The 20,950-nt window shown below is 43.2% G+C and overlaps 1 protein-coding gene across 2 annotated transcripts in view; it reads left to right on the top strand.

The window, feature by feature from the left end:
• The first annotated feature begins 4,571 nt into the window (after nt 1-4,571).
• The window catches only part of ABCC3 (ATP binding cassette subfamily C member 3), a 48,254-nt gene continuing 31,875 nt past the window's right edge, over nt 4,572-20,950 (top strand). For both annotated transcript variants that reach the window (XM_005526724.3, XM_088065310.1), the window contains exons 1-4: nt 4,572-4,678; nt 17,144-17,320; nt 18,188-18,313; nt 19,201-19,338. In XM_005526724.3, coding sequence (XP_005526781.3) covers nt 4,649-4,678; nt 17,144-17,320; nt 18,188-18,313; nt 19,201-19,338 — 471 coding nt within the window. In that variant the 5' untranslated portion in view covers nt 4,572-4,648. The remainder of the gene's footprint in view (nt 4,679-17,143; nt 17,321-18,187; nt 18,314-19,200; nt 19,339-20,950) is intronic.

The raw sequence follows: 20,950 nt of genomic DNA, 5'->3' as shown, positions 1-20,950 counted from the left end.
TTCTATTATTGCTTGAGTCCCTGGATGCCATAACTGGCAAGTTTTCAGAGGTCCTGGGTAGATTATCTTTCCATATCTATGAAATATGTTAAACAATGCAGCCAAAGGCCCCAGCAGCTCCAGCTGGGAACTGGAAAGGATGGTTAAACCACTTAATTGCTTCCTGTGCTAACAGTTATTTTGTGGAAAAAGAAAGCAGAATCCAGCTGTTTTGGGGGAAACCAAGAAGAAGTGGGCATAGGAGTCATTCTACGAAGAGTATACACTGAAGTGGACAGCATGTGCCATGCTGACACCTGCAAAGGCAGCACAGGACTGCTCTGCCACATGCCAGCAGCTCAGTGTGGCCAAGGGCTTGCAATAACTCCATGTTTGTTCAAACATAGCAGGACCAGGTGTTTGTATTTATGCAACCACAGTGTGCCCATTTTGTGGTGAAATCCCAAACAGCTCCAGCCCATTAAAAGTAGGAGGAGTTTTGGGGTGGCTGAGTTGGTGGGGGAGAGCATAAGCCATGATAATTGTGTCAGGGGTTGAAGTTTGGGCCTTAGCTCCAGAAGGCCCAAGTGGCATGTGCTATTGTTCTGTGGCTGTTTGTCCATCACTCTGAGCTTCACCTGCAGCCAAGCCACCCACAAGGCAGGGTGTGTGACACCTGCCATGGCTTCTGCCAACCTCTAGAGGCACCTGAAAGCATGTCTGTGGGATTATCTAGCAGGTGAGAGAGATGCCCAGTGCATTTAAAGTTCAGCTGCTCACAGCTGGAACAGCTCCAGGATCACTTTGGGGTGATCTTGGCAATTCTCAGCATGTGTAGATTCTTCTCCTGTTCGTTGCTCTTAGTATGAAGTGCAGGAGCACTCATGGAATGGGGCAGGTTGGTATTACACACAGTGTCCTGGAGGAGTCATACAAACACCATTTTCTCCTTTCACAGAGATGTGATGAATTGGGTGGATCCCACCTCAGCCTTACAGTACAGCTCCAGGCCAAATGGAGTGTGGACCCAAGATCCCTGTGCCGGCTTCCCAGGGAACTGCCACCTCTGAACTTCCAGTTAGGGAATCTTCCACTCCTACAAAGCTATTTATCTGATATGTGTCCAAAAGCAGTGCAGTGAGTAAAAACTGGGCTGCAAATTCCCAGCCCGCTCCCTCATCTCTTTTATCATGGGACATCTAAACTGCTCATTGCATGGTCCAGAAACGAGGAAATTAAATCATTTTGTGCAAGAAGGGGGATGTACATATTTGCAACAGCACTGAGAAGAAGAAAGCCCAAGTCTCCTGCTACTCATTCTGTGTTAACTTTAAGCAGAGTTTGTTCCCATCCTATGTGTGTTAAAATAAGGTGTTCCCCCCCCCTTGTTTTATAAAGTAAATTTATAGGGCCTTGCTGTAAATGCACCTTCTTTGGCAGGCTCTTTTTCTTAGCATCTGTAAAATGTGACACCTCTGTGGGTCTTGGAAAGAAAGCTGAGCTTTTTGCTGTTCCAAGCAGAGAAAGAAGGTGATATTTATAGTCAAGTAACGCTAAAACTGTGACTTGCAGAGCTGCACATGCTCAAGACATCCCCAGCCCTTAGTTCTGAATGTGCTTCTTTATACAGATCTCTTTAGGAGTCAGCCACACTTCATCCTGCTGCTAATGCTTCGAGAATTAGCATGAGGTGTGACATGGAAGGCAGCCTGCCTCATACCTGGCACTGTGCTTACACAAACAGCTTCTCGCTCATGTTACCTCCTGTCCTGCCCCAGTCAGTCACTCCAGTTGCTATCTAGGCTCTCCTGCATGGCCTGGGTGTGCTGGAGGTGCTTCCTGATTGCTCTGGCTTGACCTGCTCAAGGTGTTAGTAGGTGAAAAGTCCCTTACTGTGCAGCTGGTGTGAAAAAGAAGATTGAAATACAATATTGCTGAATGGATACAGACCAGATCTTGCCACTCCCCAGCATAAAGACATAAAATGTTTGGTGAGAGGAAGTGAGTTCATGACTCCCTGACATTTGCACCAAAGGTGCCATTTCATTTTTCTGCAGAGCCAGCCTGCATTTGAGGGAACATCACAGGAGTAATAACATGTTCTAGGTACCTCCATCTCTGTTTCCATCATTAAAAAGTGAGCTGCCCATGGCAGTGCTTCAGGCTCTGCTTTGCACCAGTGTCAGCAGATTCCTTTACCATAGCCCTTCCCAGGAGCTTTTAAGCTTCCCCCTCCATCTTGTCTGTCTGAGAAGTTAATTCCTCCTTAATTCCTGCCTGTAATTTTTCCCTCTCTGCCTGTCTGCTTTGCCAGACAGCATATGGAAGTCAGTGCAAAGTCAGTGCAAGTCACAGTGTCTGCTGGGAGGTCCAGGCTGCCCAGTGGCTTCCATGGAGTTCAGGAGGGCTGCAGGGGAGCCAGCACCCCAGCTGGCACCCACTCATCACTACTGACAGCAGAAGCTGCCCCACCATTAATTAACATAAAACAAGTGGCAGAATTATTTAGGGGTCCTTATTTAGAGTCTTGTGAGACCAAGGGAAATACCCTAATTCAGGACTTTCCTCTATGGATATGGTAGAAAAAAGATGAGGTTCAACAGAACCACCAAAATCAATAATTTAATCAGGAATTAATTCACATGTCAATTGGACTGTGCAGCACACTGATAGAATAAACCTCTCCCTTCCTGTTCACACAGCCTACAGTATCTGTTTGTGAGGTGCCTCTGTATGTCAGAGCTGGTCTTAATTTTGAGCACATTCTCAAACTGCACCCTATCTTGCTCCTTGGTGCAAGAAACCCAGTGGAGCATGTCCATGTGTCAGGAGACATGAAATTCTCAGCACTTCTCTCAGAGCAGCTGCTCTCAAAGGTTGTTGCAGGAGAGGAGACTTAGAGAGCCATAAAAGGGTAACTCCCAGCTATTTCTTTTATTGCAGTACAATTCCACGGAACAGAAGTTTTGCAGTAAGACTTGCGAGGCCAACCCGCTGTGTCCTCAGATATCATTCACCCAGTTGGCAAAGGTTTCTCTGGTGTTTCCTCCAGAGGGTTGCAATGTGATTGTGTTGATTAACCTGGCTCAGTCTGACATTTCAGATCTTGTAGGCAATCACCTGAGAACCTTATCTTGGGCAAGAGCTTATCTTCCCAAACTAATGAGAACAGCACACTTTCAGGTTGTAGTAAATGTCTAAAGCAAATTCTTAGCAGTCCTCATTTCTCTGATAGTACTTTGGGTGGGAAACAGTCACAGTATCTCCATAAAAGATTAACAGAATATTTTTTCTTTAGGGATGACATATTTTTGGGACACAGTAGCACTGCCTTTCTCTGAGGCACTGGAACAAGTTGCCCAGAGAAGCTGTGGATGCCTCATCCCTGGAAGTGTTCAGGACCAGGGGCCCTGAGCAGCCTGATCAAGTGGGTGGCATCCCTGCCCATGGCAGGGGGTTGGAACTAGAAGAGCTTTAATCTCCCTTCCAACTCAAACCATTCTATGATTCTCCGATTCTCTGATTTATTATTCTATTCTACTCCTTTTTCTTCTGGTGAGCATTTTAGACCACATCCTTCTGAGAGTTCCACATGCTACAAAAGGAAAGAAACTCAGACTCTTAAAACATTGAAGTAGATTTGTGGCAGCAGGGTTACTTTGTGTGAGATGATAATTGAACCAGATGCTGCAGCAAGTGGGTGAACAAACAGCAGGTGTTGGAAGGTCAATAATACTGTAGAAGTCCTAACAAATAAGAAAGCAAACAGTGTTTCTGCATCACGGGGAGGTGAAATCCAGATTGTGTCCAAGGTGCTACACTATGAAACCTGTTAATTACATATAATCACGAAAATATATTGACTGAAGGCTTTTGAAAATCCAAGGATCCATGCCATGGGTTTAATCACGGGTCTACAACAGAAGAAATCAGCATCAAGGAAGAGGCTGTAGATGGATGGAGAAGCAATACGATGCCAAGTTAAGTCCTGCTGGGGAAATCACAATCCACAGCACTCTGAAGGGGAGACAAGCAGCCTCTCCACGACGTTAACATTAACCTGAGTGCTCTGGATGGATGGACACGGTCAGCCCAAAGCCAGCAAGGGGCCCAGCTTTGCGCACTCCTCAGCACACACTTCATTTGAATCAGAGAACAATGTGGGTTGGAAAGTACCTTAAAATCGTGTCGTTCCAACCCTCTGCCATGGGCAGAGATGCCACTCAGCAGAACAAGTTGCTCAGGGCCCTGTCCAGCCTGGCTTTGAACGCTTCCAGGGATGGCAGTTTCCACAGCTTCTTCCTGACAAGTACCACCGAAGTCCCCATCCACGAGCAGGGGTGTGGCTGTCCCCGCAGGTCACACAGCTGCCCGGGCTGGGATGGCAGCCACGGGGTGAGGTGCCTGGGCTCAGGAGGAGAGGAAATGCAGCCCCTCCTGTGAGCCGGCTCCGCCACCGCCCAGGACAAACCTTGTCCCGTGTGCCGTGTCCCTCGTGGCCCGAGCGGGCCCGGTGCAGGCTCCTCCCGCCGCCTGCAGGGAAGGTGGGATGGGGCGCGCCGGCCCCGCCGCCCCCGCCCCCGGCCCGCCCGGCAGGGAAGGAACCGGCTCCTACCCCCGCCCGGTGCCTGGTGTGCTCCGGCAACAGCTCTGCGCTCCTGCTGCTGCCATGGAGGCTTTCTGCGGCTCCCGCTTCTGGGTAAGCTCCTCTCTCCCCTTCCCCCCTCACGGGGCAGGCCGCGCCCGCCCCGCCCGGGCCTTCCCCGGTGTCCCCTGGGACGGGCCCGAGCGAGCACGGGCAGCCCGGTCCTGCGGCTGCTGAGGGCTCGGCGGGGCCGTGCCTCCGCTTGGCCAGGAGCAGTACAAGGGCTGCTCCCTTCTGTTTGTCCTTCAGCATCTCCACACCGGAGCCAAGACCCCCCTTCCCCACAGAGCATCCCACGGGGGATGCAGCTTCCCCAGCCTAGTCCTCTACTCCACTCTGGACCTCACGCTGATGAGCCCGGGGCTCTTCCTTTTTGTTCTAGCTCGTGTTATGCTCTTCGGAGTCACTTCCATGACTGGCAAAGTGCTCCCCGTTCAGTGCTTTGTTACTGCTAGGAGAGGGATGGGTTGGTGGCAGCCGAGGATGGTCACTAGCCCCGGAGGACTGCCGTGACTTCTGTCAGCGCTCGGAGCCCTCAGCCCTTTGGAAAGGCTGATTGCAGCGGGCGCTGGGTTTTTAAGCACAAAAGTTTGGAAATTGCTGCCATGGTGTGCTCTGATGGTGAGAGTGTCTGTGCTGTTACTGGGTTTCCCCAAGAGGAGTGTCCGAAGTTGCATCACTGCTGGAAAGCTGCTACAGGACAGCACAAGGAGTTAGCTCTGAGAACTTTATGCTGAGTTCCATCCTCAGATAACTAATTACCTTTCACTATCTGTCCCAATATTAGTATTTAAAAGAGGAGTTTGGCTCCTAAGCCCCTCGGTTACATTTCTTTGTATTTCATTTCCAAGTGCTCTGCCCTCTCTCTGCTGGCAGATAAGCTTGCTCAAACAAGTATTTTCATGTATTATTTCTACCATCAACACTTCTAGAACAGGAACAAGCGCAAACAGATCAGCCCTGCTCCTTGATCTATTGGCCGCCTCCAGAAGCAGATCTTAGCTTCTCAAGGAAGGCTGGTAGTGCAACAAGTCTGGTAGCAGTTTATTGATATGTTGGTGTAAATATCCAGACAGATTTCCTGGTCTGAAGTACGAAGTAAGTGTGTCATTCTGTACTTTATGCTGTAGTGTTACACACCAGCACCAGCTCTCTGGGCTGCTCTCTGTGGACCTGTTTCTTTTCTTCTTCCACAGTTCCTTGGGGTCAAAGCAACTTTCCATCTCTTTAATTGTTTTGAAAAGTGGAGCTCAAGAACTCTGAGAAATGTAACATTGTGACTCTGTGACCACCAGGTTGAACTCAGCGATCACTCTATTTTTGGCAGTATTTTCTGTTAGCAGGAGTGTACACAGTGAATTTTTAGGATATTTTAAGTGATGACCAGGTAGATGACAGACACCTTGACATGATTTGCTGTGTGAATATGTTGTTCCATAAGAAAACAGAGGTAAAGGCTTACTATCTGAAATCTGCCCACAAAAGTTGGGGTTTCTCTTGCTGCATTTGAAGAAGGGAGAACAAGGTAAAAGGCAATTCTCAGCCTGTGCACCAAACAAATGAATGGTATCTAGCTTTGCAGCTCAAAACAAGAACTTGATCAAACGTACACCAGTATTAATGTTCAATTTTTCATTACTTGATGAACTTAGACTCTCCATTTTTTTGTCAAAGAAAATCCAGATATTTTTGGAAGCTGAATGTTGCATTGGTGTCACTTTTAAAACTGTTTAGAGTGAAAGGAAACATGCTGTTCCAATTTAAACAGTTCTTTGTTCTGGAGTTTAAATGACTACAATACTTTTCTGTTAAGAAAGGATCAGAATAAAACCAAAATAGTTCAGAATTAGCTCATGAAAATGTTTATCTTGAAATATATCAATTTAAATGATTGGTTCATATCAGATTTCTTTTAGCTTATTGGAAGTTTTAAGGTTTCAACTCCTCATCCTGATTCAGGGTGGGGAATTTTGCTGGAAATTTTGCTGGTTGCATTTTTTGTGGGGTTTTTTTTGCAGAGGCAAAATAATTTCCTGTTCAATTCATTTTAGAAATAAGAAATGAAAGGGAGCACTGTAGATCACATTAGAAATCTATAAAAGCTTTTGGCTTCCAGTTACTTTACCTGTTGAACACGGAATCAGCAAATTCCTAATACAAATGTAGGTTATTTATATATAAAAGAGGAACAACTGGAGTATTATGTTTTCATAATGCATTGTGAACAATCTCTTCATCTGAGCACTTGGAATCCCACTGTCTCCTTCAGCTGTTAATATCTCCTAGCAGTGTTCCCATGCTAATTGCCTTTGGGGAGGAGATGAATGTGAAAACACATACCCACACAAGGCAGGCCTTAGGTGTGTTCTTTACCAGTGCCCATAATTACTTCCCATTTATTGTGTCACATATTTGCTGTGTGATAGTGAGAGTGCTAAATAGGTGTGTCAATTAACGTGACCCACAATCTCCATTTTGAGAAGCAGATACCAGTGAATTACCACTTCTTTATTGCTTGTGTCCTCCACTGTAGTAAAAGTGAGCGGTTTCTTTGAGTGGGGAGCAAAGTGATCTCCTGGGGAGTGATTGCCAGATTGTTTTGGCCTAGTGATTAAAGAGCACAAACTTGGAAAAAAACTAATTCTGTTCTAGCGGAGAGAAATCTTGTCTTTCTGCTGCTCAGCCTCTCTGAGTAAAAGGCACAGTGGCTGCTGTGGGATTAAAACATTAGGTGCTCAGCACTGCTGTTGAGTGATGTTGGGATGAGGGGCAAATAAACACCTCAGTCTGCAGACATGCCAAGTGCCTGGGTTTAACCAGTAGCTTGTGTTTTGGGTGGTGTGGGGTTTTTTGACAGCACAAATGGGAAATAAGAGAACAAGTGATAGAACATTTCAAAGGGGAGGCCACAATTTCTCAGTTCCTTTTGATACTGCTCAGCTGACAGCTCAGTTTCCTTGCTCTCCCTGTGTCTTGGTATCCTGACAGATGTCTTGTTTTTCCCCATCCCATGTGAAGTGCTGGCTCCTTCTCCATCCAGAGGCTCTTGAGTAATCCAACAGGAAATTGCAGCAACTCTCAAGAGTAAACAATACCTCAGTCTTGGCTTTGTGATAGTCCCATACAAAGCACACCTTTAACCTTTAGGTTTGTGAGTATTCCTTCAATTTGAGTCATTCTGTCAAATTTTGGTAGACTTGGGCTAAAAGTCATGCTGCTCTCTGAACCAGCAGAGCAGGAAAATGCATTTCCAAAGTGCCAAAAGTTTCCCTTTTTCATAACTTCCTCTTTTGCTGCATCATGTTTAATTTTTTTGTAGTTGAGGATGACTCAGTATATTTGTAGTAAGGCAGAAATATTTCTTTCAAGGAAGAGACAAAGAGTGTACACTTGTAGCATGTGTACAAGTTTATTCAAACCCCCCCACAACTTATGTGGTTTGGCCCTAAATTAATACTAAAACATTTATTTTTAACAATTCCATTGTATTTGCAGCTAAATCAGTTCCAGCAGAGGATGAGTGAAGCAGAAGGTGATAGGAGATCACTGCCAAGAAAGGATCCTGCAGTTGGGTGGTATGGTCCAGACTGGCTGTTGTTTATATTTTAGCTTCCCCTTCTGCCACCCTGTGCTAAACACAGAATGTTCAGTGTTTATAAATATTTAAACATGATACAGATATCTGTATAATCTTTGTTAACTGCATCCAACTTCAGCTGAATCCCACCCTATAAATCTCTTCACAAATAACTGCATGAGGTACCTGTGTTCTTTCTCATGTTTGGTGGAAGATCAAACTAGGTGACTTTAATAGTCCCTTCAGACGTCAAATCTATGAAGTTATGCTCTCTCAAAAGGGTAGCTGGATTGGCAACATCCTGAACTTAGAATCAATTAAATACTCAAGCTCAAATTCTCCAAGATTTTCAGATTTTTGGCATGAGTTGAATGGAAGCTGTTGCTAATTGACTGGGGCCAGGAATTCCCAATGTCAGGAGCAGAATAAATATAAATATTTAGCATTGGATTTGGAGTATTAACCAGGACCTGATACTGTTCATCTGTGTGTAAATGGCAAGACTGTAGTCTTGGATTTGACACTCTTTGGGAGAGACAAAGTATGGATCTGAGAGCTGTGAACAAATCTTGATACCACTGAAAGCTGCCAGTATCAAGTGAGCCCTTTGGTGACATTGCCAATTAATGAAACTCTTCAGCTTTCAACACAACTGTTCCTCCCTGGGCCATTTTAGCTTATGTGACACAGCTGGTAGCTGTGGTGTCTGGGACTTTGAAATGCTATAAAGTTTGCCTCCTGAGAAGGAATTATATTGGAACTAAATCCAAGTCACATGACGAGCTCCTTAAAATGTAGCTAAAATTTAGGTGCTGTACTTAGGAATATAAAGCCTTTTGAGATGGGCCTCACCTGCCTGCTAAGAAAATTGCTGTGTCATGGGAGAGATAATCCTTTCCTTTCAACATGTGCAAATTTGTAATGTATTAAAATAAGGAGACTATTAGTGTTGACATTTAATTTTTTAATTTAAAAAAATTATTTTGAAAAACATGTTAAATGAGGTATTTGATTTTTCCCAGTAAGCTCATGCTCAGTTTGTCTCCTGATCCCCCCTTGACTGTGATGGGCCATTAATTATCCACTTGCAAATTCTTTGGCTGAGCTTGAAGAGAGCAGAGTGGCCATAAGCCAGAGATCTTCCCAGGAATGTGCCCAGGCTTTTGATTCCATGCTGGGCCTATGTAAGCTGGCATCTTGTCCCTGTGCTAATCTCGTGGCAACATGAGAGGTGAAGTCAATGCAATAAAATTTAGATAATTTAGGTAATATAATTTAGATAATTTAGGTAATGTCATGTGCCTGTGTCATAAAGCGCTGAATTAGAACAGAATGAAGGAGATGGAGAAGAGAAACTGTTTCATGGGAGTTCTTTCAAAGTAATTTAGTTTCAGAAATAATAATTTACTTTTTCTGTCTGAAACTGAGAATGCATTTGGCATTTATGCAATTAAAAGAAAAATTCTCTCCTCTTCACCCCAGTTGAATGATTTTTATTCTAGTATATCTTCCAACTGCACTCAGAGCAGCAGTGATGGCAATTTTTCTGTAACAATTGTTTTTATTAGTAGTATACATCAGCCCAACTGGATGGGCTGGCTTAAAATGGCATTACAGGGGACTGTGTCATTTGCAGCTGTTTGAGCTGTTCCTGTCTCTTCAACTGAGCTACATTTATGGTGATCCCTATATTAACCCAATTCCTTTAACTGAAAGGAGGTGGGATGACTTAAATCAAGGATATCCCCCCTGTCCCCCTCCAGCCATTATCACACTGGTCTGCAGCAGGGCACCCCACTCCTTTGTTGGTGTTTGCACAAAGCCATAGGAAAAGCCATCAGTGATGCCAGTAACACGAAGTTTTCTCCCCAGCAGTAGCTTTGGTCAATTTTAAAAGACAGTTGGAAACTTCCTTGTGTAGAACAATCCTGTTTAATTTTCTTCTCAATCATGTTTTCGATTCTTGAGCATTTTTACCTGTATGGTTTCACCATGCCCTCCCTTCCACAAGTAAAAAAAATGTCCTTCTCTCCAAGCAAGAGGGCTGAGTACCTGACAGCAAAGAAGCTCCAAACTTCTAATCTTAAAACTCAAAAACTGAAAGGAGAATAGAAGAGGAAATTACTGTCTAGTACTGATGTCTAGTCCTCAGGTACATGGCGTAGTTAGTAGTGTTAGTAACATGAAACTTCAGCTTGCGCAAAAACCTGTGACAAGTTACTCCCTGATCATAAACTGACTCTTACAGGCTCTGGCCTTGTGCCAGGCCTATTTGATCCCTTAAAATAAGCCACTAAAGATCCTTTTACTGCTAGAAAAGAAAGTTCAGCATCCTGCACAGTGTCCTGCACTTGTGTAGAGACCTGGTGCAGTGTGCCTTGTAAAGAAGAAAAATACTATTTCTGGTTATTAACTGTGTGGTTGATGCAGAACTGTAAATGCTTATGTCCCTCAACCCTGCCTTCTTTCTGAGCAGTGCTGCTGCAGTGAAGTGTTGTTACCACTTGCCTTTTCCAGGTGAGGGAAAGGTTGTTCTGTAATCATGAGATAGAATTGAGATGTGGATTAATGAAGCATCCAACTCCTTCAGTAAGGGTGACACTGTTCCTTTGGAAATGTAAATGGCTAATGGTGCTCTGAAAAGCCCATTTGAAACTGGCACTCTTCTGGAGGCCTGGAGCTGTACTTGCTGGCATTTATGCTTTAAAATTACTATTAGAGTTGGTCCCAAAGAGTTTATAAGCAGGGACCAAGCAGAGGAGATGGACTACAGGTAGAAATTGGAGGTGAGACATGGAGAGGCTGAGATGAAGCTTGAACTGTAGCTAAGACTGAGCCCTGCTAGTTTTCAGTGCTGCAGTTCAGATCCACTCTCATTCCTGGCAGTAGGCAGTGTGGTAGAGCCAAGAGAAAGACATCCTTTTTATTTCTTTTCTTTCCTTTTGATTTTTTCCTTTTACTTATTCTTTTTCCCAGGCTGTGCAAGTGGAAGTCCCTGGCAGGATATTGACCAGACCTAAGGGCAAAAGAAGGGATGGGAGAGTCTGCTTTGCATTTTAATTCCCACTAACAATTTGTTCCTACATGAGAAACCATTCCCATGTTAATGTACCACAGGGAGGCATTGTTACTTTCAGTTATTCACTTCCCTATCTTTCATACTGGATGGACCTTCCTGGCCAGCATTCCAGTTTGTTAATCTTCCATAACATGCAAACCAGTGATAACTGACATGGAATCACTGATAGGGTTTGTGTTAGCCTTGGGTAGGGTGTGAATGACATCAGCCTAATGGCCTTTACCTTCCAGCAGATAAAGGTTGGGTTTGTGTTTCCTGTGCTTTTCACCACTTTTTTGGAACTGTAGAAATTTGGAGAGAAGCATGTATCCATTTAAAGGAGACAACTGCCTGACACTGCACAGATGCTGTAAGTCTTCCCTAGGGTTTGGACACTGTCATTGCTATTTGAGGAACATTACTGCAGCATCAGTGATGCCTCAAGATTTTAGCTTTTATATTTTTCAGATCCTGTACTGCATTAGTGTATAACTCTGAACTCCTTATAGAGTGTTGGTAAGTTCTCTTCACATTTTTGTCATACAGAACAGTCCTTCCAGGCCTGAGATCCAAGGACATCCTCTGCCTCTGGCTCCGAAAAGTATAAACAAAAGTGAATTGAGGGAGAGCAAACTGGGGGAATATGACTTCATTGCCTGAAGCTGTAATTGGAGAATTTACCCTGATATGCAAATAGACCAAACATATATCTGTCTGAAAAACTCGTGACCATCATCCATCTTGGGTATAGCCTCTGTGAGGCTTTGCACTGCCCAAGGTTTATCTGTTGAAGGCCGTTAATAAATACCTCCTTTATTCTCTAAGTCTGTCTAGCCTCTGTTCTAGGTAGCCACTCCAAGCCATCATCAGCAATTATTTTTACTGCTGGTAAAGCCAGTGTGAGGCAGATTTATTTTAGACTTCTGTAGTGGAGTAGGAGTTGATTTACTTAAACTCAAGACCAAAACTCTAGCTGGTATTTTTCAGCATACTTCTTTAACATCATCTGGGGATTTTGGGAAAGGGACAGAGAGGAATTTCCCTGTCTCTGTTTTGCAGCCGAGTTTTAGGCTTTCTGTTTGTTCTTTAAATGCTGTAATGGATGATGTACAGGAAGCCCAAGATACATGGCACTGAACTTTTATTTCTTTTAAAGGCATTATCAGTTTCAAGTATGGCTTTTTCAATAGCAATGTTCTTTTCCAGAGGGGAGAATATAATAGAAAGTACTAAGTACTAGGGCAGATTTAATGCTGTTCAGAGCTTCCCCCGTTGAATACCTTCTCTTAATTGAAGATCATGTATTTAAAACTAGTCATTTAAATGCAAGTGCTGCTACCCAGATAGCCCTTAATACAAGAATTGTGTTTATCCAAAGACATACTGGAGTGATGGGTGTGAGTGAAAGCTGTGGCAAGGGCCCCTGTCAATGATATCCTTTACTGATGAGGAAAAAACCCCACTAATTTATAAGTTTTAGACTCAAACAGATCCCTTTTCTGCTGTGAAGCTGTAACAAGCATCTCTAATCTTTTCCCATGGATGTTTGCATTGTTTTTACTACTAGAGAATTAAGTAAATTGTGTGCCCAGGGAGTTCAGTATACTGGTCTGGTGATTTCTGCAGTACTGTATCTCACCAGCATCCAAGGATTCTGTATTCAAGGGAATACTGCTGCATTTGACAGTCAGGAGAAGCCACAGAGCACAGTGAGTCTGGATTAGTAATAGGTCACAGGTTATTGTCCTCAGCACTTGCTTGTGGGTAAGTGGGATGACAGCAATGCTGGGTGGGATGGACGTGCTGGCTCTTGTGGTTTCCCTGGGATGAGCTTTGTGGAGAAAATTGTGTTTCCCAACATTTGCTGCTGAGTACTTCCCCTTGTGACAGGGAAGTGCCTGTTGCTGGGTCACCAGAACCCAGGTCGCAGAGCTGCCTGCAGAGTGCCTTCAGTGGGCTGTCACTGAAGGGCAGAGCTGTGATGTCCAGGGGAAGCTGAGCAGCTCTCAGGAGAGCAGAGAGCCATGAGCCAAGGAGCAGGGGTGCTCCCCAGCATCATCAGTGTGTTAGACCTTTCAGCAGCAAGTCCAAAGACAATCCTCACACCCAGACAGCCCAGGGCAGGTATTTTCACCCTCAACCAGAGGAGGACACAAGAAACATTTCAACTTGCTGTTTGCCAGGACAGAGTTCAGGAAGGCAAAGCCAGATTAAAGCAGGAGCCTTGAAGACAGGAGGCCAAGAGCTGGTGTGTCCTTCCAGCCGTTGCTTCTTGTGTTTGTACTCCAGGGTGGAGTTCTGTTACTACACTGCTGCATTGAAGGGTATTTAGCAATATGTAACAAAGTTGGCTTGGTCAGGAGAGATTGTATTGAGCCTTTGTGTCATATTCTGACTCAAAATGAGTTCTTTAGGGTTGGACTGGATGTTGGAATACACACTGTCAGTGTGGTGATTTATAAAGCCATAGAGTGGAACTTCCAGCTCCATGAAGAGAGATCCTGCTTGATAAAAAACACAACTTGAAGACTCCCAGATTTAAAAGTAATAATAATTCATTGTAGAGTCCCTGCTACATGAAACATATCATCATATATTGTTTAACCCCAGCTAGCAGCTGCTCACTAATCCCTTTCACTAGGGATGGGAGAAGACTTGGAAAAAAAGGTAAATCCCATGGGTTGAGACAAGAACAATTAATAATTGATAATAGTTGAAAATATTTTAATAATTGAAATAAAATATAATTACATAATTGTAATGCAAAGAGAGACAACAAAAAAGAGACAATGTATCAGCTACTAGGGAAAAAATAAATAAAAGTGTTAAGAGCTCTATCCCAGGACATATAGGAACACTAGACCACTCCAGTCTGCTCTCAGGGAGAGGAAGTTATTTGTATAGAATTCAACTCCTTAAGTTTTAGGCACTGTGTCTTCTAACAGGGACCCCTCACCTATTCAGGGTGGGAACAGCCTGCTCTCAGAGCAGAAGCAGATACTTACAGAAACAGATCTTTTCCAGGAAAGCTTATTTATCTGATCCAGAATGGAAATGGACATGGAAGAACATCACCAAGAAGCCAATAGTCAGTCCTGTTACCTTGACCACAGGTCTCTCCTTCAGCCCACATCCCTGTTCCCATGTGCCATGGAAGTAGTAGATTCTCGTTGGCCATGATGTGGCTGTTGTTTCCTGTAGTTTCACATAATTTTGGAAAGGTTCCACTTTTATTCTCAGGAATAATTCTACCAAATCTCAATAAAAACTTACTTTTTATTTATTTTTTTTTTAGGACAGAATTTTTGTTTTCTGGCCAGCTGCATTTTTACATTCAGAAGTGCAAACCCTTTGCTTTATTTAAATAAGAGTAAATGAAAACCTTCCAATGGCTTGGCAGCCCTGCAGTCTGTGTCTTGGATACAATAGGCAGCTTGTGTTCAGTTCAGAAGTTAATGGACATCTGGGGCAGTTTCTAGGTTGCTGTCAGACAGAAAGCTATTTGTGGACATTTTGTTCTTATAGGAAAGGTTTAAATTAAAAAAGGGGGGGCAGGGGGGTGCGAGGTTCCTCTCAATATTTTTTCCCTTGAACAGTCTTTGTTTTATTCTGTGCTTCAGTTATTGCTATTCTTTGTCTGCTTTCCTTTTCCAGGATTTTTTCCAATAAGCAAAAGGAGCACAATTGCAAATATGTTCAAGACGTTGCTAAGTCACATGTAATTTAAAGAGGAAATTAGTATTTTGTTGAATACATGAGAGTAGATAAGCTCCTACTTGGGAACTAAAGAGCTCCAAACTTCTACAGGGCATCTCCTGCCCCAGGCAGAGTAGCTGCTAGAGGAGCATATTATGTTAGAGGTGCTGAAATGTTTTGGTTATGAGCCAAAAAAATGAGTGCTTTTTAAATGTTATCATTCATTCTGGTGCCAGAGACCTGCTCACTGCAGGAAAACACAGAAATAGTTTGAATGTAGGGCTAGAGTTTTGTTTTGATCATGTGTTTGAATTACTGTGTAATTGCTGTGTTGTTGATTTGTGGCTGAAGGTTGCCCGAGGTCTGAACAAACCTGTTGAGGTAATTGGGGCTGGTTTTATTCTGCTGGCCCATGCTGGGTGCCTGAGTGCCTCCAAAAAAAGCAATTTCTTGGCTGGAAAGGCAGCAGCTGCACAAAGGGCACAGTTCAGATGTGGAGCTGGTGGATTTGTGCCAACCTTCACTACCGCCAGAGCTGAAACACTGAATGGCAAATGTGTCACAGTTCAGCTAAACTGTCCTGCACCCAGCCAAGGCTTTTTAGTCTCATTACACTTAACAAGCTCATTCATGTGTTTGTGGATAGGTTCAGAGAGGCACATACCTTCTGACAGATGATCAATGAAATGGAGAGATTCTCTGCAGATTGTGGCTCTTCTGTTCTCCTAAAATCAACCACTGCTCTCAGCATTCGATCTCTTTTATGTTGGTAAACAAAAGAAGGACTGGAAATACTTGGAGGAATTGATTTTCAGAGCAGTCTGTCACAAGGGTTGAGAAGTGGCTCAGTGCAACTGAAACACTTCTGCAGAGAGCTCACACCCAAAAATAAGTACGTGAATTGTTGCAGTATAGAGATAAGGTATATTTGAATCAGAGATATCTTAGTTTTATCATCATCTTATTAATGACAGTACAACAATGTTGCACTGTATTATAGGAACAGTGAAGCATGACACATCAACTCTCAGCTGGGTTGCCCAAGACAGCAAGTTTTATTATTCCAGATCTTCTTTTATAGACAGGTCTGAGAAGGTGTGAGAGGTAAAACTCTCATTGGTCATTAAACCAACACATCACCATCACTGGATAATTGGGGAACACCACCCCTTGACTGTTTCTGTCAAGGATCCTAAACAACACCTGCAAAGATTACTGTCCTTCTCCAAGGACTGTTTAGATTCCTCCTTATGCTTTCTCAGGCCAGAGTGAGAACCTTGTGTGACTTGGTTTCACACAGGCTCTGTGCTCCCTGCCTGCTTTCAGCACCCATACAACAAAGCCATTTTACATTCCCTGCAAGTAGGTATTTATCTACCACGTGTAAGATGACACATCAGATGGCAAAATCCAAGTTGTGAATTTCCAGGAGGTTTGATTAAAACCAAGTTCCCCTTGACCTTACTGAAAGTTCTATTTTTGTCTGAACTTGTGTAACTGTTTGCATGAGGTGCATTCAAATCTTTAGGTACAAGTACGTATGTGGCTTGTGGTGTCCAGGATCACAGCTGCAAAGCATTACTTGAAATGTTTCAAAAAAAAACTGATTCCTACCTGCATGTTCAGTACATTCCTTTTGCCTTTGTTTAGAATAGGGAAGTAATTAAAGCTGGAAGCGTATGAGTAAGAAGGACAAAGTATTAGTGATAAATGGAGGGGATTTTCCTGGGTCAGCATTAGGTTGGTCTAAATCTGATCATTTTGTACAGTGTTGAACATTCTTGCTGGATGAATTCTCAGGTGGAGGATTTTTACTCAAGAGCTTTGTTTAGCAGAAGCACTCCAGGCTGGGAATGCCTGAGGAACATGGTGCTTTCAGCACCTGTAACTAAGCCTTGGCAAAGACAGAAACAAAAGGGGATTGTCTGCTACAAAATCCGTGTCCAGCTCTGAAATACAGTAGGGCAGAAGTCTTTCTCTTTTAGGTTTTGCCCTGTTTTTAGCTGTACTTAGCCCTTTAACTAGAGCAGATTACCCACAAGTGCTTGGGGTAAGTATTTTGGGAAAGCTCTTACTCAGGCCGTGTGCTAACTCCATCAGGATCTGAATACAGCTTCATTCAAGCAGATATTCCAGTTGGCAGCACTTCTGCCTCTCTGTTAATAAACGTGTCTCGTCCTTCTTCCAGGATTCAAACCTTACAATACACACAGATTATCCAGACCTAACACCATGTTTCCAGAACACCATCCTGGCGTGGATCCCCAGCATTTACCTGTGGAGTGCTTTACCCTTTTACCTTTTCTACCTGAAGCGCAACAAACGAGGGTATATCGTGCTGTCCGTGCTGAGCAGGTTCAAGACGGTGAGAGCTCTTTGCAATGCCCCACATGCCGTGTAGACTTAATTTTTATTAATTCAGCATCCAAGGAAGTGCTGCAGTAGGGTTTAAAATTGTTTCCCTCTGATTTATCATACTGAAGAGCTTGCTCATAGGAACAAACAGTGCACATACAGACGTCTGAGGAAGGAAATCCTTCCTAGGAGCCCACCTTTCTGGGCAGAGGGAAGAACAGATTGCTCTGCCTTGAGCAATCCCCCTTTGTGAGCCAAAACTGTGCTGCTTCACCCTTCAATAATGTTTAAACCACTGAAAGCTGCAGAACAAAGATATTATGGTAGGTCTAGTGGGAATTCTATCTCTTTGTGAAAGTAAGCATGAGAAGGGTTTTTTCAAGCCACTCTCCCCATGAAATAGCAACTTGATTTCATCTGTACTTCGTGCTTAAAAGGTTCCTGGTGTTATCAGCCCCTCAGGTCTGTGAGTGGCTGGGTATAAGAAAAGCAAGGAAGTTTCTTTCCATAGGCCAGCAAATAACTTGGGTTATTCCTGGAGAAAAATACCAGGCTTCTGCTTCAGGCCATGTCTGCCTTTACTCTGGATGCTGCCTGTGTTTCCAATCAAACATAAATAGGGGGGGAAATCCAGGGAAATACATTAGTCTTTCTATGGGTTGTGATTGCCAATCCCTCAGAGAGCAGTTGAGATGAGATCCTTGGTTTGAGTGCAGTGGGACAACTCAACAGACTGCAGCTGATCAGTGCTGTGATTGTATTTATAGAGCTTTTTTGTTTTGCTGGGAATATGTGAATCTGAATGGGGTTTTTTTAGCTCTCTGACTGCCCCTGGAGGGGAATTTACCAAATGCTGTTTCTGTTTGCCTTCTCTTAGCTGTTTGGTGTCCTGCTGTGGTGTGTGAGCTGGGCAGATCTCTTCTACTCCTTCCACGAGGTCCTGCAAAACAGAACCCCTCCACCAGTCTATTTTGTAACTCCACTGGTTGTTGGCATCACTGTGGTTAGTAGCTGTTTCTGTTCACTATGACCAGTACAAATAACTTTTTCTTAGGCAGATGAAGTATAAAGAGTCCCTTTGCTTTCATTGTCTTACTTTTTTTGACTGAATTATTAGTATTTGTATCATTGAAGCAAATTTTGCTGCTGAAAAAGCCAGAGTCACAAATCTCTCTCTCAAGTAGATTCAGCTTATTAAAATTCAGTAAATGAAAATATTTATAATGGAGAAATTGTTCTGCCTTCCAACCTGCTTTTACCCATCTCTCCAGGCTTGTGATCCAGGTCTGGAGAGAATTTGAATAGAACTTTGCCTAAATAGAGAAATACAACAGAGCATGGCTTGTGCAGTATAGTATTGGACTTTGTAAAACTGTGTCTGTTATCTGATGGTTGTTCCTCCATTAAACAAAACAAGTTGGCTTTGGCTAGGATGACAAACAGGCTTGTGGCTGTTGTATGAAAAATAAAGCAGTAAAGTTTGCCCATTAAGTTTTTTCATTCCCTTGGTTAATTTTTTTTTAAATCTCATTTTCTAGACAAGTCATGATGGTCCATCTGGATTGGAGAAATGGCAGCTCCTACATTTGTTTAAAATGTTTGTAGCTAATATTTAATTATTCCCAGGCCTATGTGCAAAGGTTTAAAAATTGAATTCTGAAGCTGAAGCTCTGAAAACACCTAAACAAATTATTTCACAATTATTTGCAGTTCTCCTTAGATGATGGAGGTTTTGCCATTGACTTCTGTGTGAAATCATGATGGAGCTCATTTCAGAGAGTTCTGGTGTCCTTCCAGTCACTGGTGGCTCTAAGAGCTGCCAACTGAGAGTATGAAGAGGGGGAGCACTGGGATGGGGTTGTTCATGTGTTCCTGTATTTACCTTTACAGCTCTTAGCCACACTGCTTATCCAGTATGAAAGGCTGAGAGGAATTCAGTCCTCTGGAGTGCTCATTATCTTCTGGTTTTTGTCTGTGCTTTGTGCCACGGGGCCCTTCTGGTCAAAGATCATGACTACAACACCACAGGTAACAAGCCATCCTTGTGAGCACTTGGAGAATAGGAAATGTAGCATCCACATCTATGTGAAAAGAATTAATCACCCGAGTTTGGAGTCAGATCTGAGCCCAGATATAAGCCAGAGAGAGAGAGGAGTTTAGTTCTGTTGTCTTGACTCAGACTTGTGTAACTAGAAGGGAACTGGATGACTTGGGCAACGTCAAAAAGCTGATTTTGCTTAGCCCAGGGTTATACTGGGAACCTGGTAGACATAAGAGAGCAATACCAACTCTGTGTACATGTGAACCGACTCCTGACTTTTTTTTTTCTCTTTCCCTTTTGCTTAAATGGGGATGAGTAGTAATCAGTAAAAGTTCCCTTTTTACTTAGGCAGCTTGGCTACATTAGACATCTCCATGAACTTCCTTGTGTCAGTGCCTGATGTGCTGAGGACAGAATTTTGACTCCATTGGGGCTGGAAATAGAGAGAAGGTTGGAGGGAGAGGAAAGAAACCTGGACTGCTACAATTCCTGTTTGAAAGCATAGCAGGTTCTCCCACAGTAAGAAACTTGCTGAGTTTTTTACAGAAACAAATTTTGCTAAGTAGGGCAAGGCAGATTGCTCCAGTGATTAGATCATCAAAGCCTGGAAGAGAAAAAGAGTGCTTAGAAAACATTAAGATGTTTGCTTCTCCTCAGTGAAATCAGTGTTGATTCTGTTTGGTAGTTTCTTGTTTTTTTCTTGCTTCATTGTAATATTAGCAGCATTATCCTGTTAGCACAGATTTTCCTGTAGCAGGCTTTTGTAAATATTCCAGCAGAGATTGAATTTAATCTTAGCTGAGAACCTGGGCAGAACTTGGTCAGATAATAGCTACAATCTGGTGAGACTGTTTCAAACACCACTTAGAGGCAGCTTTAATAAATGAATATTGGACTTTGATATCCATAATCATCTTGAAATTGAGGGTGCAGAGCCTTAGAACAAGTCTGGGTAACATTTCTCCTCCTGTGACTGCCCAGAACCAAATATTCCTTCTCTTGCACTTAAGGTTTAAACATTTTAAGTGAACAATGAGAACATTCAGAATGAGAACATTCAGAATGGCATTATGGCATGAAAGAGCTGTATAAAGGACATCCCTCACAGCAAGAAGTTTTAGGTAAACTGCCAACTCATGATTAGGAAAGGAAATACCTCTAGAGCAGATGGGACTCTTATTATGCAATGCAGTGGTTTTTCTGCAGCTTCTTCTGAAAGTATTTAACACTCACTGTTTGTCAGTGACAAGATACTAAAGTAAAAGGATGTTCTCTGATCTGGGTTGACAATTTCCATGCTTAAGACATGATCGTGCAAGAACCCCATGAGGTAATTTAAAAGGATGTTATGTAGACCTGATTCCAGAGGGTGTCTGCATACAGTGAAGATGTATAAACAGTTTGAACTTGACATGATTTAATGAAAAGCTTGAAGATAAGCATGTTCTTAGGCACTTGTCAGAGTAAGAGGAGCATATTTTTGTGATATAATTTGTGCTAGGAACTGCTTTTCAGTATTCAACTGTAGAGGAAGAAAGAAATTGCCAAAAGAAGCAGTGAAAAAGGAGAGACAGAGAGAGTATGGGGAGCTTGGAAGTA

Source organism: Pseudopodoces humilis, chromosome 21, assembly GCF_049639895.1.
Source record: "Pseudopodoces humilis isolate 2021_Gansu_Grassland_sample_001 chromosome 21, ASM4963989v1, whole genome shotgun sequence".
Classification (NCBI taxonomy): domain Eukaryota; kingdom Metazoa; phylum Chordata; class Aves; order Passeriformes; family Paridae; genus Pseudopodoces; species Pseudopodoces humilis.
The sequence above is the reverse complement of the archived record's forward strand: the minus strand, read 5'-3'. Positions and strand labels throughout refer to the sequence as shown.